This window comes from Brachyistius frenatus, unplaced genomic scaffold (assembly GCF_029030835.1).
Source record: "Brachyistius frenatus isolate BFR_SWC_R1_liver_20210118 unplaced genomic scaffold, ASM2903083v1 Contig_13, whole genome shotgun sequence".
Classification (NCBI taxonomy): domain Eukaryota; kingdom Metazoa; phylum Chordata; class Actinopteri; family Embiotocidae; genus Brachyistius; species Brachyistius frenatus.
In genome coordinates, this window is record NW_027210612.1 from 6,209,076 (window position 1) to 6,231,985 (window position 22,910).

General features: G+C 43.0%; 1 protein-coding gene across 3 annotated transcripts; it reads left to right on the plus strand.

Annotated features, from left to right (window-relative positions):
- The first annotated feature begins 6,135 nt into the window (after nt 1-6,135).
- ppm1ba (protein phosphatase, Mg2+/Mn2+ dependent, 1Ba) lies at nt 6,136-22,429 on the plus strand. Of its 3 annotated transcripts, XM_069693001.1 has the most exons (7): nt 6,136-6,539; nt 12,435-13,351; nt 14,004-14,121; nt 15,427-15,541; nt 15,967-16,024; nt 18,902-18,918; nt 19,782-21,536. In XM_069693001.1, coding segments are annotated over exons 2-7 (1,197 nt in total). In that variant the 5' UTR covers nt 6,136-6,539; nt 12,435-12,463; the 3' UTR covers nt 19,783-21,536. The 3 variants fall into 3 exon arrangements, with proteins under 3 accessions (XP_069549102.1, XP_069549103.1, XP_069549101.1); XM_069693002.1 differs by lacking the exons at nt 18,902-18,918; nt 19,782-21,536 and adding an exon at nt 21,962-22,429; XM_069693000.1 differs by lacking the exon at nt 18,902-18,918.
- Nucleotides 22,430-22,910: the final 481 nt, after the last annotated feature.

Below are 22,910 nucleotides of genomic sequence, written 5' to 3' on the forward strand. Positions count from 1 at the left end.
GGACATGCAGCCATTCTGTTGCATGGCAAGTGAGGATAGTGCAGCGCTACCGCACACACAAACTCACAATATGTGGGCCAGACTGGTTAGTTGATTTGGAATCTTTAATTAACGATCTCTGCTGTGGCTGGTTTGTTAGTGAGCCCATTAGTGCGCAATTTGCTAGCGAGCCTCCGTCTGTGTGTGCTCGCCACTATAGAAGTTTAACAAAATAACAAGCCTTCCCAAGGTTGAATGGAGTGGCAGTTAAGTCACTCATTAGCAGTTTGCCAATTTGAGAGTTTCTACATTCTCTTAGATTATTTTTTAGCATGAATCTTAGATGGTGATACCATGATGTTCTTGTGAAACATAAGGAGATTGTAGGAGATTGGGGTCAGACACGTAATTGTTGCTGATGTTTGATATCATCTGAAAGTTGCTCTGCAAAAAAGTTGTCTCACTGTTTGCAGAACAGACTCATCATCACACTGGTCCACCTCAACAAAATGTGAAATAGGCACGCTTTGGTCTGTCTAGGCGTGACAGTTACACATTTTCCTGTCATGGACAAAAATGTAGCCTGCATGCAGCTATGTGATTTACAGGGAAATTAAACTTGTAGCTAAGACACATGGTTGGGGTTAGGAGAAAGAACACGGTTGGGGTTAAGGAAAAATAAGAACATCGTTGGGATTTTGAAACGAAAAAATTACTCAACAAAAACATTGTCACCTGGATTAAAACCTTACTGTCCTGCATGGCAGTTTGTAACTCATGCCAGCAAAGCCTCCTGGGAAATTATTTTGCACCTTCAGCAAAGTCTTTAGACACCATCAGCAAAGGAAACCTCTGGTCGGGAAGGAGAGATGATATAAATTTAGTGTTTTTGAACAGCAACACTTCGGTTTGCTTCTTTTTGACATGAAGTGTCAAGAAGTGGAGTGCCAACCCTCCATCTCAAGACCATCTTTTCCAAAACAAATCTACCTTGGTGTGCTCCCTTGGGTGAGATCGATGGGACACCACAAGCTCAGGGCCGAGCGGGAATGCAGACTGAGAAAAAGCTGGGGCAGACGATGAGGATGGAGTAAATGCGAAGACAGAGTTGGTGGCCTTCTCTCTGCCTGCTCAGGGAGAAGATCGTCCTTGCTTTGTTAAATGATTTCTTCCAGCTGAACTCTTCTCCCAATATCAGTCAAAAAGAGATCACCGAGAGAAAACGGGCATTGCATGTATACACAGAGTTCCCTGGGTCACCTTGGCATACAGCTCGGCAAATCAATCCGTTTATTGCCATTTCAATAACCATTCAGGTTATTCTTGTCACTAGGTGCTGTGCTCCGGCCAAGTCAAAACCCCTCGGAGAATTCCTAATATTTTTCAGTATTTGAATATTTCATGAACTGGTTGGAAGCAAATTCAATGCAGAGGAAAGAAATTAAATTAAACTAAACCCAATTACTGACACATAGAACATGTAATATCACACATATCAGGGAGGAGAATGTCTAAATAATGTTGCAAACACTTCTTCAAGAGAAATATTTTGGGAGATATGATGGTGTGCAGGTAGTGTGGTTTCTAACATGCCCACCTAACTTTCAAGAGATTTGAAGTACCTGAACATGGAACATATAAATGCTCACTCACTGGTTGATTCACAGACAAATCTGCAAGAGAATAAACCTTCTCTAAGACTTTCATGCCGTCCATCTTGCAAATAGTTCGAACACAAACTCGTCTCCATCCCTGTCGCATACATTTGACTGCAGTAGCTCGCTCTCCCACTAGATGGAGGTGTGATACTGCCACAACAGCCAATTTATCTCTGATCCAGCACGGTGGGTGTACTCAGAGTTTACAAACACAGGCCAACCTCTGCATAGCAGTTTATTTTAACAGCACTGAAACTACGCGGATCCTGTATCCATTGAAGCTCTAAGTTTATTTTAAAAAATTGCAAATTGAATTTTGGTGGTTCAAACTCCAGACTGGCAGAAAAAAAAATCCTTCATTACCAGCAGTTGAGATGTGCACACACTCTGGCACAGCTGCTCAGTGGTCAACAAATATAAAACCACACATTCAAAAATCCTCAACTTCAGCTTTAAATAAAATGTAGCATTAACATAAGACTTAAATAGAAAGAGGCACAGAGGTAAGGTTTCCAGCAAGAGTCAAATAAACAGGGACTATTTCATTACTATAAATACATAAAAGTGATTGCGGTTTGTAGAAACACACAGACATATAAATATCCAAAGACTGGGATTATTCCAACTGCAAAAGTGCAATACTGCTTTTACTATGATGACATTCATCTGATGTGTTGTTGTTGTTGAGTAGAGCTGGTTCCACATCGTCACTCGCTGACAACTGTGGACATATGGCTGATGCACATGCCGCCAGACACTAATATAGAGACTGTGTACACACATGTTCCTCTGACACACTAGGTAGGTAGGTATATACTTTATTAATCCCCGAGGGGAAATTTTTTAAAAGTAGTGGGTGTGTCCCAGCATGTGTCTGCTACTGGACGTTACCGCCATATGACTGGATGTGTGTGTGTGTGTGTGTGTGTGTGTGTGTGTGTGTGTGTGTGTGTGTGTGTGTGTGTGTGTGTGTGTGTGTGTGTACGTGCATGTGTGGGAAATAATAAGAGTGTGACATATGCCTGGAAAATACATGTGTCAGCAAGTGTTGGGCATGTATGCGAATGACATATGTCTACGCATAGCCTACTGTGTTTACATGCACTGTTTTCTCTGCGTGTGCATGTGTGCGCGTGTGTGTGTGTGTGTGTGTGTGTGTGTGTGTGTGTGTGTGTGTGTGTGTGTGTGTGTGTGTGTGTGTGTGTGTGTGTGTGTGTGTGTGTATGTGTGTGAATTTATACATCCAGTGCAGGCCTGTGTGTGGTAGTAATCCGCACTGGGCAGCTGCGCTCATTCGTATTCAGCCCTAAGGCACTTCTAGGCCGTCTCGCTGATTAGGGATCAGAGACAGAGAGCGGGAGAAGTAGAGAGTGAAATGGTAGAGAGTGAGGAAAAGGAAGAGAGACAAAGCAGGAGAGAGAGGTCCTCTCCTTTTTAGTAAACAGTTGGTTAATGTCTCTAATCCCATTAAGCAGGGGGAGCAGCTTGCCCCCTCACATAACAAGCATTAATATGTATGTGTAAGTGTGTGGCTGCAGTGTACATTTCTCTCTCTCTCTCTCTCTCTCTCTCTCTCTCTCACACACACACACACACACACACACACACACACACACACACACACACACACACACACACACACACACACACACACACACACACACAAACACATACACTCTATGCAGTGCACCCAGAGAATGAAATTGATTTGCCCTCATAAACATTCGATAAAGCTCTAATGTAACATTGGGAGCTGTTAAGGAGGACTGGAGAGCAGACTCATGAAAATGACATGTAAATCAAATGAGCGCCGTATATTTTCAGGCACAATTTGCCAACAATTATTGTTTTGACCCGGCTCCTCGGTTGACAAAAGAAACCTGCTCCCTCTGAGGAGCAGGAAATCAGCTTTTCAAGTGCTCTTGTGCTTGAAGAGTGGAGAGCAAGGCAAGGCGTGATTGCTGCACTCTGCAGAGAGGAGCAGACATGGGGTGAGTTCATACAAGGGGAGAAAAAAGCAGCGAAGGCCGGGGCTAGTTGTTTGCTTTACCTTCATATCAGTGTTTACTCAACTAACTTGCACTACTGATCTTGACAGAAAAATAATAACAATGAAGGCTGTCTCACTTAAGCACTTGAAACACTCGATCGGCATTTAAAAAATAAACATTGCAGCTTGTGACCTCCTTCAACCAAAAGTTTGAGTGTGTTTCACCTCATTTATATAATGTCTAGGTACAACATATTACGAGTGCCTGGAGCAGGAACTTTTAACCCATCACTAAATGAGTCTCTCATACTGAGCACATGAATATACGTGAAAATACTATGGCATCAATATGTCAGAAAAAAATGAAAAGCAGACACAAGTACTTATTATTAGAAATACAGTTATTTATGAACGATTTCCATTAAAGTGTTGCTTATATTTGAAAAATAATCAACTGAAGATTTATGTTTTAGTGGCCACATGGAGGGCGGCACAGTGGTGCAGTGGTTAGTATTGTCGCCTCTGCAAAAAGGTTCTGGGTTTGAATCCGGGCCCGGGCCTTTCTGTGTGGAATTTGCATGTTCTCCCTGTGCCTACATGGGTTCTCTCCGGGTACTCCGTCTTCCTCCCACCATCCAAAAAACATGCACCTCAAGTTAATTGGTGGTTCTACAAATTGCCCCCAGGTGTGAGTGAGAGCGTGAATGGTCTTTGTTTCCATCTGTTGATAAGTGTTGGCCCTGTGATAGACTGCCAACCCGTCCAGGGTGGACCCTGCCTTCGCCCAATGTGAGCTGGGATAAGCTCCAGCCTCCAGCCCCCTCCCGTGACTCTGTTCAGGATAAAGTGGGTATAGATAATGGATGGATGTCCATCATGTTGCACCGCCATGTTTCTACAGTAGCCAAAAAGGAACAAACCAAACAGGGCCTTTCTAATTTTCCACGAGTTTAGCGACAAATGTAGATTCTCCTACCTGCGTGGAAGGGAGGGCGAGGATAAGAGGTTCAGGTGATTTTAATCAGCACCCTCACCACTAGATGCCACTAAATCCTACATACTGCTAATAATTTAATCTTACGTATCTCTAAGAAAAGCAAGCTCTCCTCATATGCACATCTTAAACTTATGGTGCTCCAAAAATGTATTTTAACCTTAGGAGGAACTTTTCATGCTGGTGAGAAGTCTATGACATGCCAACTAAGTGAGCACATATGTTATTGATTGAATATTATGAGTGTTCCCAACAGTTTATGAACTCGCAGACAGACTCACGGGCACCAACATGATGACATCATCCTCAGCATACTATAAATAACATATGCACATTTACATTAGAGGTTGGATGTTTTTGCTTGGCAATGCATGTTAAATTCACCTCCTCATGAAATCAAAAGAAAGTACTCCCATTGCAACAGACGATAAAAGTATCTCTGTTGAAGATCTCTATGGTAAATAACTAACATTTACTGATGTCTTATTACAAACTAAACATGGTACCATTTATTAATAACTTACTAACATTTTGAACTGCAGACTTGATGGTTTGAAGAGACCTCGTGAATGAATTTTAGTGCTTGCAAAGTATCATGGCAGAGGAGAATTTTTTTACAACTCGGCAACCCCAAGCTTGCAGCGTTTTTAATCTGTAACACATTTAAAAAAAAAAAAAAATTGAAATTATTATGATTATTAATTAATAAGGCAATGACAGCTTCTGAAGTCTTAAAATATAAATAAAATATCCGTGGTGCCTTATCAAAAAGTGATACCAATAAAGCTTTTGTACATCTTTAAATCTAGAAAAAAGAAACATAAGGATTTTAGGAAGAAACCCTGTCAGCTGTGAGCCACACTCGAGCAGAGTGGGCAACATGTAACTGAATATCCTACTTGAGCTGGAAATACAAATAATGATGTCCAAAAAGATACTTTGTGAGAAAGCATCAATAGAGGCCAAGCAAGGTAGTCAAAACTCAGCTCGTTTAGATTTGCAAAAATATACACAACACATGTCGACCAAAGTTCTGCACAAAATGTAAACACATCTGTTAGAATTAAAACAAATTAAGCCAAGACATCATTCACCCAGCCACTTCTTCCCAAGTGAGAGGTGGGTTAAAAATTAAAAAAAAAAAAAAATTAAAATACCCCAGTTGTTGTCATTATCAATGTTTCAGTTGCATTTAGGGGTACATGGCAGGTCAATCTGCTGTGATAATAATAAAAAAAAAAAAAATTGAGAATTGATAAAAGCCTCACACACACACACACACACACACACACACACACACACACACACACACACACACACACACACACACACACACACACATCACTTGCAGCGAATGAGAGCAAAGAAGCTGGACTTATGCAGTTTACGACGTCAGAGGAGAGGTCTGACTGGCTCCTGATTTGACCAATTGCGTCTCAGTCTCGGGCCAGTCTCTGTCCAATCACAGCAGAGAGCGGTAGCTTTGCCCCGCCCTCAAACTTGATGCTGAAAAAGAACGTCATCTGCCTCATACATTTAGCTTTAGCCCCCCCAAAAAAAAAAAAAAAAAAAAAAAAAAATTAGCTAGGTGTTCAAATCATAGATAATACCCCGCCGAGTCGAGCGTGTTTCTTTCCAACCGACAGCCTAAGTAAGAGTCGTTTATTCGGTGCTCCGAGGGTGCCAAACATGTATCTAAAAGCCTTATTCCGATGCAGAGACATGCTAAAAGGGGAACTGACCGTGTGAAAAAATGCTGGCTAGCTTTAATCAAAGCTAGTTGACGAGCTGGGGCCGAGAAGCGAAAGGGATCCAAAAAAACAAAACAACCCCACAACGACCAAACTATCACAACAAGCCTGGCTGCTGTAACTTACCTGCCTTGAGCTCCGAAGAAGAAGAAGGACCGGGTCGAGACGTAAGTGACTCGGGGTACTTTTACTTTGAGAGAGACAGCACTTTGACAACTGTGAAGTTCGCTAGCTGGTTGAGCTAGCGGTGTAAGTGGCCCTCAGCAGGACAGCTGCTCTTCGGAAATGGATCGGAACCGCGACGTGGAGTTTATTTACGTGTTTGTTGTGATACTATTGTGATACTACCGGGCCTGCAGGTTTATATCGCCAGGTCTCTGAAGACGCCTGCCCCCCCCCCCCCCCCACCTCCTGCTCCCACCACCACCTGGATTTCACGATACTTGTTGTTAACGTTGTATTTTACGTGGTCATTTTTTATTTATTTATTTATTTATTTTAATATGTAATTGGCATCAAGTCAAATTATAACTGCTAGATTTGAGATTTTAACTATAAAGCTCAATATTTTGGTAAATAAACCTGTCTGTCCACATGATGGGAGATATTTGCTGCTTTCAATGTAATGATGGTTAGCAGTTATATTATTATTTACCATTAATGGTGTGTAGTTAGATATATATATAAAGTTTAAAAATAAATAATCTGCTTTGTTAATATTGCAACAGGTGTGGCTCTTATGTGGAGCTGGGTTTGCATTGTTTATACTGGTTGGTGTTGAGTATTTTTTTTTTAGTCTGTACTAATGTCATATTTCATTATTTATTTAATAATACATAACAGATTCAAACTTTGTGGACAGCTTCATTTTTTTTTTTCCCTGCTCCGATTCATTGCCCATGAAACACCAGTACAGGAATTAACTTGTTTTATTGCAGTGTTGTGGTTAGTTTTATTGGGTTGTTGGTCTGTGTGTATGTCTGTGTGTCTCTCTCTGTGTGTGTGTGTGTGTGTTAGTGTGTGTGTGTGCATTTGGCAGACTGTTTGTGTGACAGTGTGTTCCAGAAATGGCAGCATCATCAGTGCCATGTTTGTGTTGGCACTTTGATGTGAAATCCTGCACTCGCCATGCTGTGACCACTGTGCTCGTCAAAAGGCATTTATCTACACAATTTTGATTGTGTCTGTTGACTGAATCGCTTCACACGCAGATGTGCGCTCGGATACGGTGTTATTTGAAAATTCGTGGAATAATCGAAAGATATACTTTTGCCGGAGGGAGAAATGAGTAACTGTATTTGTTTGAACAGAAAAAGGCTAAAAAAAAAAAAAAAAAAAAAAAGATTTGGGAGATACATTTTCTGATAACGGTTTTCAATTTTAGAATAAGCCTGTGTTGTTATGCAAACACCTTGCATGTGCTTTTACAGTATTTTGCACAAGAATTGAGATTGCTTTTGAACCGTGGAGCGCAACGGTACTTACTTTCTTCCCTGCATCTCGTCGTCTCTCGAACTTTTGAGGCCTGGGAATCAAATTGAAGGCAGCCAGCCTTTTGGATAGAGAGAGCTGGTGCAGTAATGCACACGGGCTCTTCTTGTTGCCCAGAAACCACTCGCAGTCTGGTATAAACGTGACACATTTACTTTCTTGCTCTTTGGCCATAGTCTGATAAGCTCCAGTCTGGTCAAGTAACAGCCCCATCATCCCTGACGCCACTGCGCTGGAGAGGACTGAAGCTATCTGTTCAAAGAGCACTTGTTCTGGGAAATTGACAGCTTCTGATGCGACTTCAAAGAGGAGTTATCAAAGAGGGGATTCTTTTTGTTCCACATCTCCAACTTGTAAAATGCCAGAGAGCCTCATTGTGAACCAAAACTGATCCCAGTGTAGTTATAAACATTATGATAACTGAGGACAACGCGTAACACTGGCTGTTTCAGATGCCCTCGTTGAGATTGTTACTTTGTCCAATGCACATGTCGCTAATGGGTACTTAATCAGCAGAAACATGATCCCGTGCCTAAAAGGCATTATAGGCTCATTAGTAGAAATTGATTATTTTAGCATTTACCCATACTGTCAGTATTAGCTTTTTTTAAAGACAGAATTAGAAAACTGCAAAGAGAAACATGGACTTAATGTATAATATGTATATCACAGCTGTTATACTGTATGTATATGGGATAGTTGCATTTGTTTTTATAAAGTTATTATTATTATTATTTTTTTGCATTGCCACAAGTTCTCTTTCTAATGAAGTTTTCCTATATTTTCATTTGACTACTGATAGAATGACACCCAGCCTACAGTAGTTTATGTCGTACTTAAGGTGGTGTTATCATTAAAACCTCGCGTGATTCAAAAAAAACAAAGTTGTAAACCTTTGTACGCATCAGTCTATCATATAAATCAGATAATTACACATAGGATTAAAAGTAAACTCCACAGTCCAGAATAAAATATATGGTAGCGTCAGTGAGTGGAAGGTTACTGGCCAAAGGGCCTTCTGCTTGGGCCGTGTCCAAACGTATTCGTTTATTACTCGTACTCATTGCCAAGGTGATGCTAACCTCTGAAATGTAGATAGGCCATCTAATCACATACTTTACACCGAACAAGAGTCAGTCGAGAGCGCTGTCATGTTCGTGGTGGTTCGCTGCTGTGTGCGGTCTGTGTGTGACAAGCTGATGTGGCCCCGTTGCGCATCCCCGTCAGCAGCTGATTGTTGCATTGAGTTAGCACGTTAAAGCTACCCTGCTTGACAGAAGTCTTGAGAAACGCAACGTCTTCTGAAGCCGGCGTCCAACGCCGACTCTCAAAACAGAACGAGCAGAAAGGATGATCAGATCAGTGCAGGGTCCGTTTTTGCCACCTTTCGTCGAGACCTAACCCTGAAATGCATGTGCACTCCATAAATGGCCGCACAGGCGCAGACACACAGTGGCGTGGCCGTGCAGTCCTCTTGTCACATGCTGTAACCACTAGCATCTACTGCTCTTGTTGCTATGGTAACCACTCAGCTGCCACTCCGAGCTGTGTAACCATGGAGACATTAGACTCCGGGTGACATCACTCCCATGGCGTTTTGAGTACTTATAGTGTGTATTCTTCTATTTATGACATACGTAAGACCAATAAGCTGTTGATAATGTCTTTTTTTTATGATCCTTAAAATAGGGCACTTGCCTCAGGACGGTGTGTATGTGGTTGCTTTTTTTTTGTGTGTGTTTGTTGCTGTTTTGGTGATTGTGCAAATGGCTTTGATATCTGCTCAATGATAAGCTGAATATTGCGTATGAATGCATTTGTTGTCAAGGTAATAACTCAAGTGCGTTGGACTACTGACGCTCCTCAGCCCTTTGATATGTGATCAGTGACTAAGTGTCCTGTTTGTGTGCGTGTGTTTGTTTGTGCGTGTCTGCTTCACACCTGTGGTATCTCGTCTGTAATACAAGACTGGCGGTCACATAAATCACTTTGACGCAGATCATCTTCTCTAAAAGTAAACGGAAATATTAAACCTGCGTGACGGTTCTGTACCCCTGACTTTGTGCTGCTGCGGCAAACAATAATGTTTGGGTAAGCTTTGTTACTGAATATACTGAATGTGCCGAGGTGTTTTTCTTTTCTAAAGTTTAACTGTTGGATATTGGATGTCTGCTATCAATGATTGCACAAGTGTTCAAGTTTCCACATCCTACTTGTGCAAGTCGTGTTGAACCCGGATTGGCTTCTAAAGTAGTTGATATGTCACAAGTCCTGCTGACAGGAAAACACCTTAAACCCAGGTTTTAGGTGTTTCAGAGGTTACAGAATTAATCCTGTTCAATGTTTTGTCTGAAAATACACCATTTTATACAGTGAAGGCCAAACATCCGGAAGAAGTAACATAACAAAACCCGGTTTTAAGTGGAATTGGACTTTAGTAAGTAACTCGGATGAATCTTTTCGTACCAAATCAAATATCAGACTTTGGAGAGTGTGTGTCTGTTTCATTACGTCAGTTATGTGTAATCTTATTGATTGTGGCGTACATAATTGACTTCAATTTTGTTGATGTTTTGATCGAGTTAATAGCCTTTTTATTTAATTTGTGTTTTTTTAATCATTGAGTAAAGTGTTTATATGCAACATGCAATAGCGAGTCAATCTGAAGCAACCTCCAGTTTAGTTTTGTTTCATTTTACAAACAATTTTCAGTGGCAGTATAATTAACAATTACCATAAGGACCAATAAAAAGGATGACATGTTTTAGTTTTGATTTAATTAATTTAGTTTTTTGTAATTTCCTGCCGCTTACTGACCTGAAAGCGTCGGACACCCGGTTCTCTTGGACTGCCGTGCTTGCTAGTCCGCCGTCACAGGCTTGGTTTGTGTGCACTGAGCCAATAATGTGTTGACTACAAACATTAGTAAAGGTAAAAGCTTTGTGTGTTTTTCATTTAATACCATGAGCAGAATTACAATCAGTATTCCACTGGCAATTTTGATAAAAGTCAAGTGCCTCCAAGTCTGCTTTTGTTTTTTTTTACAATTTTGTTGCATTGCGAAAGCAGCACGTCTTTAGCACACCGCTTCCTGTTGTGCTAATGAGGCGCCTCCAAACCTCTGCCACTGTCAGTCTTCATCTGTAATGCACTGCAAAAAAAAAAGAAGCTGCACGTTTGCTTTCTTTCAAAAGAATGTAACCTTTAACCTTTGTAGCTGTATCCACATGTCCATTAAGAGACTTGGTCCTTGAGGATGCCTGCAACTTGTTTCTAAGTAGCATTTATTGATATTTTCGTAAGTAAGGTAGAGGTTTAAAGTGCAATTTCTGTGCCTAAGACGCCATTAAGAAGTGTGATAGTCAATAATATTGTAGAAGTTAATGTTTTCACATTACGTGACCAATTAACATAGGCTAGCTATAACGTTTCTCTGATGCTGCTGTTCATTTAGCTAATGCAGGTGCAGTTATTGATAGATAACACATCCTCTCTCGACCACTCGGTGCCGTTTGTTGATGCTCTTAGTAGCTGGTTCAAGCTGGCCAAAGAAGCTTTTAAGCTTGCTCCTTTGTCTCTTTAAGCATAAACCAAAGTGGCTGTGCTATTTCTGGATATGATGAGCAATGATCACTGTTTGGTTGAATTATTCCTTTAGGCCTATTAAGTAAACAGTAATGCTTGTAAGCTTCATCAGTCCAAAAGTCTCCCAACAATCTCCTTAAAAATCGGTGGGATATTTGCAGGGTTCATGCTTTTAGACCATCAAAGATTCATTTGAGATCTGTAATCTGTTTTTGTTGGCTGACGAGGCCGACCCACTGCTCTCAGTGGACGCCTGATTTGTATTCACAATCTGACTCAAAGGGATTAAAAGGAACCCCATGTTTTTTTTTTTTTTTAAAGTATCTTTTGCAGATCTCACTTTAGTTCAGTCAACTTCATTGAGCACGTTGAATTTTTTTCTGGTTGTGTGTATGTTTATAAGTAACATTTGAGAAAATATTTGCAGGAAGTATTAGCGACGTTAGTACATTTTATTTGTTGGTGTTTACTGCATCATAGGAACTCTTCAGATTCGGTGAATTTATTTCCGGTTGGGTCTGAGCCTTTTCGATCCATCAACTTGAATATATATATATATAAAATCGCTGTAAACTGGCTGAAGAAGGCTGAACATCAAGAAACAAAACTGACAAGAGTTTGAATGTTTGAACATTTTGCAAGAGACCACTGTTTGTGCATCATAATGTACTGTCATTTAAATTTGTTTTTACTATCTGTGCCTCGGTGTACTGCTTGTGTTAATTATGTGAATATTTCTTACTCTTTACCTTTTGTAAGACCTTTTCTTAATATCCTTAAGATTAATACTTGTATGTAATTTGCTGCTCCCACCTATTAATGCGCTTTTCCTCAAATCTAGCAAACCAGACAATCTTTAGGATGATATTAAACTCTGTATTTTATTGTGTAAACATGGTACGGAACTAATCACCTGTTCGCTCAAATTCAGTGTCTGATTTTCTATTTTTCTTTCTCGTTTGTGTCTTTTGGTTTCTCTCCCACAGGTAGCAGTGGGTGTCTGTAGGGCAGAGCCATGGGTGCGTTCCTGGACAAGCCCAAAACGGAGAAGCACAACTCGCACGGTGAGGGCAACGGCCTGCGCTTTGGGCTGAGCTCCATGCAAGGCTGGCGGGTGGAGATGGAGGACGCCCACACAGCCGTGTTGGGACTTCCAGCTCCCGGTATGATCGACTGGTCCTTCTTCGCCGTGTACGACGGTCACGCTGGCTCCAGGGTCGCCAACTACTGCTCTAAGCATCTCCTGGAACACATAATCACTGCCAGCTTAGGGGCCGGAGGCACGCAGGGCTTCCAGGCGGGATCGGACGGCTCCTCCAGTGATCCTCCGGGGCCGTTTCCTCTTGCAGTGGAGGCTGTGAAAACTGGGATCCGGACAGGCTTCCTGCGGATCGACGAGCACATGCGCAGCTTCTCCGACCTTCGAAACGGCATGGACCGTAGCGGCTCCACAGCGGTGGGAATTCTTCTGTCGCCCGAACATTTCTTCTTCATTAACTGCGGGGACTCTCGAGCCGTCCTGTACCGCAACTCGCAGGTGTGCTTCTCCACACTCGATCACAAGCCTTGCAACCCACGCGAGAGGGAGCGCATCCAGAATGCTGGCGGCTCAGTGATGATTCAGAGGGTTAATGGGTCACTGGCTGTGTCGAGGGCCTTGGGGGACTACGACTACAAGTGCGTGGACGGCAAGGGCCCCACAGAGCAGCTGGTTAGCCCCGAACCAGAAGTGTTTGTGATGGTTCGGGCGCCGGAGCAGGATCAGTTTGTGATTCTGGCGTGTGATGGCATCTGGGACGTCATGTCCAACGAGGAGTTGTGCGAGTACGTGAAATCTCGGCTTGAGGTGTGTGATGACCTGGAGAGAGTCTGCAATGAAGTGGTGGACACCTGCCTGCACAAGGTATGTACACGTGTGTTCCCGAGCAGGATTTTGGCGTGTTGTTGCCGTGATATCTCCTGTTTTTGAAAAAGATTGAAATCTGTAGAATCTCAGAATGAAGTCCTCCATTAAAACCATCAATGCCACAAATGACTTTTAATAATGTATTCTGTCAGCAGATAGGCCATTTGGATTTCCTGCCACAAAGGAAACTGTATGATTAAGAAATGTTGAATGCACATAAAGTGGGCTTACAAGTGAGTTGTAACACCTTCGATGGGACACCCCTGTTACTAAATGGTCCCTAAAAATGGAAAAGGGGAGTTTTGAAGTATGAAACAATTGAAAGATGGCTGTGAAAACCTCACAGATTTCCTCCTTAATTCTGAACAGCAGCTGTGATCTGTTTGAATTGAGTAGACTACAACGGATTTAAATGGTGTTTCAAGGCAATAATGGCCTCGTAATGACTGCATGTCCTGATATTGAAAGTCTACAGTGTGTATCAACACAGCTCTGTGGGCAACTTAGCTTTGAGCTGCCGACTGTTCCAGCACTTTTTTTTTTTTTTTTTTTTTTTGGAGGAAGTGAACTTCAGTATTTCTCTCAGCGCTGCACGATAACTCTTCTTACCTGCTCTTTCTTCGTTCCTCTCTCCTCCCGGCCATCTTAGGGGAGTCGGGATAACATGAGTGTTGTGTTGGTGTGTTTGGCCAGCGCTCCCAAAGTATCGGAGGATGCTGTGAGGAAAGACGCAGAGCTCAACAAATACCTGGAGTCTCGAGTGGAAGGTGAATTTGAGTGGATGGAGAAAAGTTGTTTCCTCTATGTGCAAAAATAGTAGGAATGTTGAATATTACAATTTCCTTTTTATAAAATATTTGATTAAAAATGTATTTCCAAAAGCTGACCCTGATTAGACTTTTATGAATAAGAGTTAAAAATGTATTTTATGCTTTTATAACGGCTCTGGATTTGTATTCTAATTGACAACCTCAATACATTTCACGAATTTTAGGACCATAAACCACAATTGATATTTCTTTTTAAAGAGATGATGTTGGGAAAATCGCACACAAGATCTTGTTTCAATTCAAACGGTGTTTCATATCCGTACGTATATTTCCTCGACTGACTGACCTTCCATTGTCTAACCTCCAGCCCAGTTAGCTCCGGCTCACTGCAGAAGAATGACACCATCATGACCTCCTTTTCCATTTCAGCGAGCGTCTCCCCTCTTTATTCCCTCTTCGCTCCTCTCCTCTCCTCCCTGCTCTCGCTCAAACATTTGGATGGATCCGCTGCTCCCTTTCTGTTCTGTCTTTCTTCTTTATAATTTCACCCCATTTTTCTCTCTGGATGCTCGAGACCCTCTAATGAACACCGAGAAGCCTTTCCAGTCTGCTGTGTTTTCTGGCTGCTGTGAGTTCATGTAAAACCAGGGCTGCTCAGCCGCTTCAAACATCGACCGAACAGGAAATGTCTTCTCGGACTCTGAGACGAGATTAAATAAATCTTTACGCTTGTTTTGTTTTACCAGTCTGGTACCATCTTTGTTTTGAGTCACAGAATGAAAAAAAAAAAAAAAAAAAGGTTGTAATGTCACTTCTATAATTGATGTGAACAGTATTGAAAATGAATGTAAAGTCAGAGAATCTCCAAAGTGGGTTTAAATCGTTTTACTTTTCTTGGTACGCCGAAGTGTGATGCAGACATTTTGTTTGGGGTAAGAGAGTACATGTTTGGCTTAAGGTCCTGTCTAATACTGGAAGACAGAGGAGAGGGAATAGAAAGAGGAGATAGAGGGAGAGGAATGCTCTGGCTGAACATTGACCTGGCCTCGTGCCACTCTCAACTCAGTTGCAGGCCTCTTTCTGTCACCATGTCTCTCCCTCTCTTTGTCTCACACACACACACACACTCATTTCCACAACTTCACTTCTCTGCTTTCCATCTTCACTTCCTTTCTCTACATTTGTCACATTTTTGGTCTCCCGTGTTCTCCTCTCCCTCTCCCATCTGTCCACAGATGTTCTTGGCTATCATCAGCTCTGTTAATACCGACTTGTGTAACAACATGTCTGGTGTTGTTTTAGAGATGCTGTCTCGGCCAGGGGAGGAAGGGTTTCCGGACATGGTAACGGTGATGAGGAACCTGTCGACTGACAGCGGCATGCCCGCTCTGCCACCAGGAGGTGGTCTTGCCAGCAAGTGAGGACCACCGTTTTTAAAGGGATACTTACTGTATACTACTGTATTTTAAGGCTGGAGAATTTTTTTTTTTTTTTTTAATGAAAATATGAAAGAACAAGATCAATATAAAACATTAGCCAACCTCATTTGAAAAAAACAAACAAACAAAAAAAAACACATTAACAAGCCAGTGTTGACCAATAGTGTACACTGACTGGTTATCCAGAGTGTATATCCCTGTCCCAGATAACATTTGTGTATTATTGGAACTAGTACTTACTGATAAGAAAATACTTTTTCACTATAGAAGTTGTTACAGCACTGCATAGATGTATTTCTTTTCTTCTTTTTTTTCCCCCTTTCCTATCTTGGATTTTATTGATGGTTTAAAGTGAATAATTCGAGACATTAATCACATTTTTGTGAATGCGTTCCTCCTGCAGACGCAGTGTTATTGAAGCAGTGTACAACCGTCTGAACCCATACAAGGAGGAAGATGGAGTAAGTATCACTATATGTCAATGATTTACACCCCCACCCACCCACCCACACACACACACAATCCTGCTCATGCTTCAACTTGCCTTTTTCGATCTCTTGTCAAATCTTGATGCCACATAACACTTTTAAAATGCCAGCTCTCTCTTTTGTTAAGTTAATCTTTTACGTGAGGTTCAGTGGAGTCAGAAAACCTCGTAGTCTTCTGTTGATTCCTCCCATCTGGTGGACCAAGCTGGGAATTTACTTATGAGATGGCATTGAGCCCATCACACCTTCCCATTATGTTAAACAGCTGTTTTTTCCTGTGCATGGTGCATGATGCACACCTTCCTGTCAGCCCACATAATGGGTTTTGCATGCCTGACAGCATAGTTTTGTCAAAAGTCTCCCTAATGGAACTGAGAACTTGAAGATGAAAACATTGTCTTTTAATTCATTTAAAAGTGGAGCATCCTCAAAGATTTCCTTTGATCAGTTTATTTGTTTGGCTCCCTTACTGTCTTGTTTCCTTTCCTAACACAAAGCTATGCTACGGTTTCAAACACGAGTGTCTGATACTGGCCCGAGGACAGCGTTCCACTCTCCAGCTTTGTACCACTTTGTGTTTGTCATTAGACATGTATGGAAGTCTGGAGACACAAACACACGCTTTGGCACTCTTGCAGCAACCCATGCACACATACTGAAGATATGACCGCAGCCCAAACCAAATATACAACAATAAATGCCACAAGGTGAAGCTAAATACCAAAACAGCGTATTGAAGACGGGAATACGCCGCCGAAAACCCATCTTTCAGTTCCAGAGGCTCTGAAAGGTTTGTAAGTTGCTCAGTCACACTGGGGCAGTGACTGTTTTCAGCTTCTCACCTATTTGAATCGCAAACAAAGTATCGAAATGTCCACAGATACTTTTCACGCCATTTCTGGAGCATCGCCCCCTCTCCTCCCCCACCCCACCCTCTGTCTGTCACTATGCTCACTATGTTCAACAGACTGTACGTACGTGGCTTCTGTTTGTCACCTGAGCAGTTGTTTACCTGTGCCACGTGCAACTGTTTGTTGCCAACAACAAACAATAACGTATACCTGCGGTATACGATGGGAAATCCGAAAACAATGGTGTGTTTGTGCTGGTGGTATCCCGTCTCAAATAAAGGCCCTTTTTCTGTGTTGCGGAGGTAAATAAAGCCCGTGGCCACTATTTGAGATTTTATGAAACGTTTGCACCGAACCACAGGAAGTTGTGTGTAAGAATTCAGTCTTTGTCCACAGATGTGAAATTACACTGTTTGGTTCTGCAGAGATCTCTTTGTTACAGAAACGTACTCGCTGACATGACGGGGAGTCTAATGTGCCTGTGTGCTTGTGTGTGTGTGCTTGTGTGTGTGTGTGTGTGTGTGTGTGTGTGTGTGTGTGTGTGTGTGTGTGTGTGTGTGTGTGTGTGTGTGTGTGTGTGCGTGCGTGTGTGTGTGTGTGTATTTTTAAAGGATGGATTAGATATGTCTATGAGGGATTGTCACATCGATACCAATATGCCCGTCTTTACAATCATTGGCATCGCGGTGTCCTTATAAAGCTCCGTCGACCTCTTTTATTAGCTGCTCCGTCTGGTTTGTTTTTGTGTTTTTGTGTTTGTTTGTGTCCGTGGACGTTGTTGTGAGTTGGTTCCTGACTCCTGGAAGCCATCGGTGTGTTTCGTGTGCGTCTCCTGTTTGGTAGCTCGTGCTCGGGGGTGATGTTTACTTCGTAGTGTTGTCTGGCTTTGTAAGGATGTAGAGTTACTGTGATTGTTTGCTCTGTGCTCGCATGAACGTGCAGACACACGCGCGCGCGCGCGCACACACACACACACACACAAACACACGCACACGAACGATAGGATGTGGAAGGATAAGACCTATTTAACTTGCTGTGATCTAAAAGTACAGAGACTGTTCCTTTAACAGCCAGAAACAGGACCTGATATAGATCTGTCCGCCGTCCTCTTCAAAAGTGATTCGCGCAGGATCTCCTCCACAGTGTCGGAACGACGACCCTTCAGCCTGGACTTCCTTTGGGGAACAGAAAGGGTTAAACGTGAGGAGCGGGAGCGGTGGAGAGCTACAGCTGTTGCTCCATTGTAACTTGCACATTTTCACCGCGCTGCATTGTTGCAGAACCAAAGTGCGATTGCGTCAGAGTTCAGCTCGTTCGCACTGAATGTTTTCCCCTCCCGACGCCTCAGAACATCGCAGTTGCGCTCGATGCGGGACAGTCTGACTCCGGGTGATGAATTCACAGCGAACAAACCCGTGAGAGTCCAAGAAAACCCACCGCGTTGCGCTTCTGTCAGCGACGACGGGCTCCTCTGGAAACGGGAATGTCACTTTAACCACTCGCCCGTCTTATTCTTTCGTTGCCTCAACTTGTTTGAAGCGTCTCCGTTGACGCAAAATTGTGTGCTCCCTCTTCGCTTCAAGCTTCAGGTTCATGGTGTCATCGCGAATGCGCACAAACGAGTCGCAAGGACACGTGTCGCCGAGCTGCTGATGTCGATCAAGCGACGTAACTTTGAACGCTTCCCTGTGAAGCTTCTTGCTTCCCCGCCGTGCGCGGTACTCCGTTCGTGTGCAGCGGGAACGGTCTCTGAACTTTTTGATCCTAGTTTCACACATTGCAACACTACTAAGACTTGGAGTTGCTGGTTTTCGAGGGGAAAAAAAAAAAAAAAAAAAAAAAGTGTATGATAAGCAGCACATACAGTGTTAGATCTACTCTTCAATTTTGCAAATGGTGTGTAGTAAAGTATGCACCTACACACACACACACACACACACACACCGATAAGGGATGTATCGATTTGTCTAACTGTGTGTTCACCCTCTGATTAACGCAGCCCTCCTGTTTCATTTGGTAAGTGATCACATATATAACTGTTACACCCCCCCCCCCCCTCCCCCCACCACCTCTTCTTCCAACCCCTCATCTACACACACGCATACGAAACCGCACACTCGCACACATTCTTACAGGCATGTAAGTGGTGACCTGCAGCGCATACCCCCTCCCCTCCCCCCTCCCCCGCCCGCCCGCCCCTCCGTCACGTCACACCCTCATCAGTCTCTACTCCCTGCTCTGATCTACTCTCTAGCATGTGGAGATCCATGTAGACTTTTAAGGCGCGCGCGCTGACACGACTGTCCGGGTTTGATGAGGATGCAAGACGAGGTGTTTCCGGTCCCGTCCGTCCCTCTCGCCGCGTCACAGACACCCCGACACGCATGCACCAGCCCTACTCGCATGCATCGCTGTCTCGCTCAGTGTCTCAACGACTGCACGCAACTCTGTACCGAGTCCCCCGTTTCTGTGTCACTCACCCTGCAGCGAGACCAAAGGACTTGTTACGTCGGCGTATCGTTGCAGAAGGAACCTGCAGGCTGAGGTTGAAAGCGGGTCCTGGCATCGACACCGCTGTTGTAACCGCTTTGTAACTTTATTTTATTTTTATTTTTATTTTTTTTGCTTTGTTTCGTCGATTAGAGGAACTCTGGCCTTGAAGTCCAGGTCGGGGACGAAAAATCACTGAACGGGACTTTAAAGTTGTGTTTCTACATTTGATAACAGTGCGTCCTCTTGCTTTTCTGTCACCCTGCTGTCTCTCCTTTGTCTCGTCTCCTTTCCTCTCTCTCTCTCTCTGTCATCCTCCTGCCACGCTCTCCTCTTCCTCCTTTCTCTCCTCTTCCTCCTTTCTCCCTCTCTTGGCTTTCCTCCTGCAGAGCGGAGCAGATTTGGAGTGCCACTGGTAGCTGTCCAGCACAACTGCCTGATCCAAAAGAACAGGACCACTATTCCACATGAGATCACATCCGTACTCACCTTTTTTTTTTTTTTTTTCCTTCTTTCCTCTGGGATTTTTTTTTTTTTTTTTTGTAACGTTTTCCCACACTGAGATTAATCCACGCATAAATCCTGGTTTTAAATACACATCCAAGTTGGAGGAGACTGCAAAACAGATTTTGTTCATTCCTTTTCTAGAACAAAATGGGGAGAGAAGAAAAAAAAACTGCATTCATGTTCTGAAAGGAAAGCAGATCAACATATACAGTATGAACATCAGAGGAGAGGCAAACAAGCACAGTTTTTCTTGCCCCTTGTCTTTCTTGCTTTTTTTTTTTTTTTTTTTTTTTTTGTGGTGGTTGTTTTAGTTGTGGATCGTCGGAGACGCGGTAGCCGCCCCGCTCTGAATGCTTTGGGGCTCTACGTTGCCTTGCTCACACCAGAGAGAGGGAAGGGAGGACCTCACGACTCTACAGCCAGCCGACACCAAAAACCAGCCACGCAACGGATGCTTCTGAGATACTGAAAGGACTAAAAGTGGTTCGCGGCATTATTTGTTTTGAAGTGTGAACTTTTTTTTTTTTCCTTTTTTTTTTTTTTCTTTCTTTTTTTCTTTCTTTCTTGCATCTGACCCCGAGCTTACCGACCCTACAAGCCTGTGACTCCCGCACACCTTAAGCTTCGCTGTCCAGTTCGGGCTCAGAGGACCCGGGCGTTACTGGCACTCAGAACGGGGCCCGACGCTTCACCTACCCGCACCCGCCTCGCTGGTAAACGCCTCACCAGGATTTAAAAGTCCTCACTATCCCAACTCCTCCGGGTCAGAGCCTCAAATTCAAGGGCCCGAAAACCTTTCACCTGAGGCGCCACGCCTGGACACGAGATGAGCGCTTGTGAGGGCCCGTCTGGTGATTCGTTTCCATTTGGCTCCTTCGTATTGTGTCCGAACTAAAACAGGCGGCAGACAGGTTCAACTCCAGTGTTCTGACGACTCTTCCTGCACGTCTCTCCTCGTTTGTCTCCTCTCGTCCCTTCAAGGAGCAAACCGTCGATTTGTCCCTTCTGTCTCTCTCTCTCTCTCCTCTCTCTCTCTCTCTCTTTCTTTCTCTCTCTTTTTGCTTTCTCTGTCTCTTCACATGACGGAAGAGACTCGGCTGTCATTCACATCGGCGGACGTTGCCAGAATCATAAGCTTATGAGCCTGCTGTTGTTTAGGACATAGAAAGATAGAAATTATATATTAAATTCATATATATATATATATATATATATATATATATATATATATATATATATATATATATATATATTAAGATATATATTTTGATTTGTTTGTCATTGAAATTCCGAGGGTTAGGGTTAAGGGTTGGGGTATTCATTGTGGCCTAATGTGCGTGTAGTCTCGTGTGTGTGTGTGTGTGTGTGTGTGTGTGTGTGTGTGTGTGTGTGTGTGTGCGTGTGTGTGTGCGTGCGTGCGTGTGTGTGTGTGCGTGCGTGCGCCAAACTAAAACACACAAAAAATATGAGTCGAAGCTGTGCACAGTGTTCCCACACTGCAGCCTTCCAAAGACAGGGTTTGGGGTAAAGGAATTCCAACCTCACCTTCTCCTTCCCCCCCTTTTCTCCTCAACACACACACACACACACACACACACACACACACACACACACACACACACACACACACACACACACACACACACACACACACACACAATCCTGGTCATGCTACAACTTGCCTTTTTCTATCTCTCAACTATCCTGTGTAAAAAAAAAAAAAAAAAAAAGATATTGAAAAAAGCCTTTTTGTTTTTGTTTCAGTTGAAAAATTTGGTCATTTACTTTTTTTTTTATTTCTTTTTTTTGTACATGTTTTTTGGTATCTGTTTTTTCTGAGTACTATCGCTGTGGTCCTGTTCCAAATGGATTTAAAAAAACAAAACAACAATAACAAGGGGAGCACGAAACCTACATTGTACAGCATATTGGGAGAGAGATTTTTGGTGTTTCACTGAATGAAGTAAAGGAAGGGACGCCGCGGACGGAGGAGAAAAGGCTCGGCGCTCTTGAGTTGCGTTCACGCCGTCACTGACATTTCTTTCCTTAATATCTTTCATAGCAATCTCCATGAACTTTGCCTCAAACACGCTGGACAGTTTGCTGAGGAAGGCCCCCGGTTGGACTCGTTGGATCGGCCAGGTGTCGGTTTCATCTCTGTACACACACGCAAGCACTAAAGAAGAAACGATTGAAACTTCCGAAACAAAAACCTCTTTTCAGTCTTTTCGAAACAAATGTGCGCATAAACAAAGTGGATACACTACCTTCGTGGGTGTATTCTTTTCTTTAGATAGATTTAACATATGCTATAAATATCTACAAAACTGTAATATACACTTTTTCAATCCTTCAACTCATTGTGTTTTCTGAAGTGGCAGTATTGGAAGAGAATAGGCTGGCTGATTTATGTTCTTGTGGTACACTTGCTCTTGGTGCCATATGACAAATAGGTACTTGAATGTGTAGCTCTTTTTGCAGTTGTTTTAATGCGATGACTTAAGTTTTCTTTGTTTGTGGTGGAGGAAGCGGGGGGTGTGTGGGAGGGAGGGGGGAGGTGGGAGGGGAGGGGATGGGGGGAGTCCTTTAGTGGTGCATGTTTTGTGATTGAGGGAGGAGTGTATTCTGTGTGTGCGATGCACTGGGCGGGCGGGTGGCGGGGTTCTGTGGACATGTTCAGTGTGGTGGAGCACAACGTTGGAGAAGCAACAGGTGGTGGTAGAAGAAGAAAGTGGAGAAAAATGGAGCACATCAGGATCTGAATTTTCTTTCAGGAACTTAATTGTCAGATTTAAGACTTAAATTAAGCTGGATCTCCTTTTTAAAGCATGTTTTTTTTTTTTTTTTTTTTTTTACCGAGTCTTGATATTGTTCCTAAACCGCTCCCATTGTGGACTCCAGGCTTTTTAACATCGTATGGATTTTTACCACACTGAACAGTCTTTCGTTTGGGTTTACGTTTAAGCTATAACAGACACTGGGCTTGGAGAGGAATTAAAGGAGGGAGAACC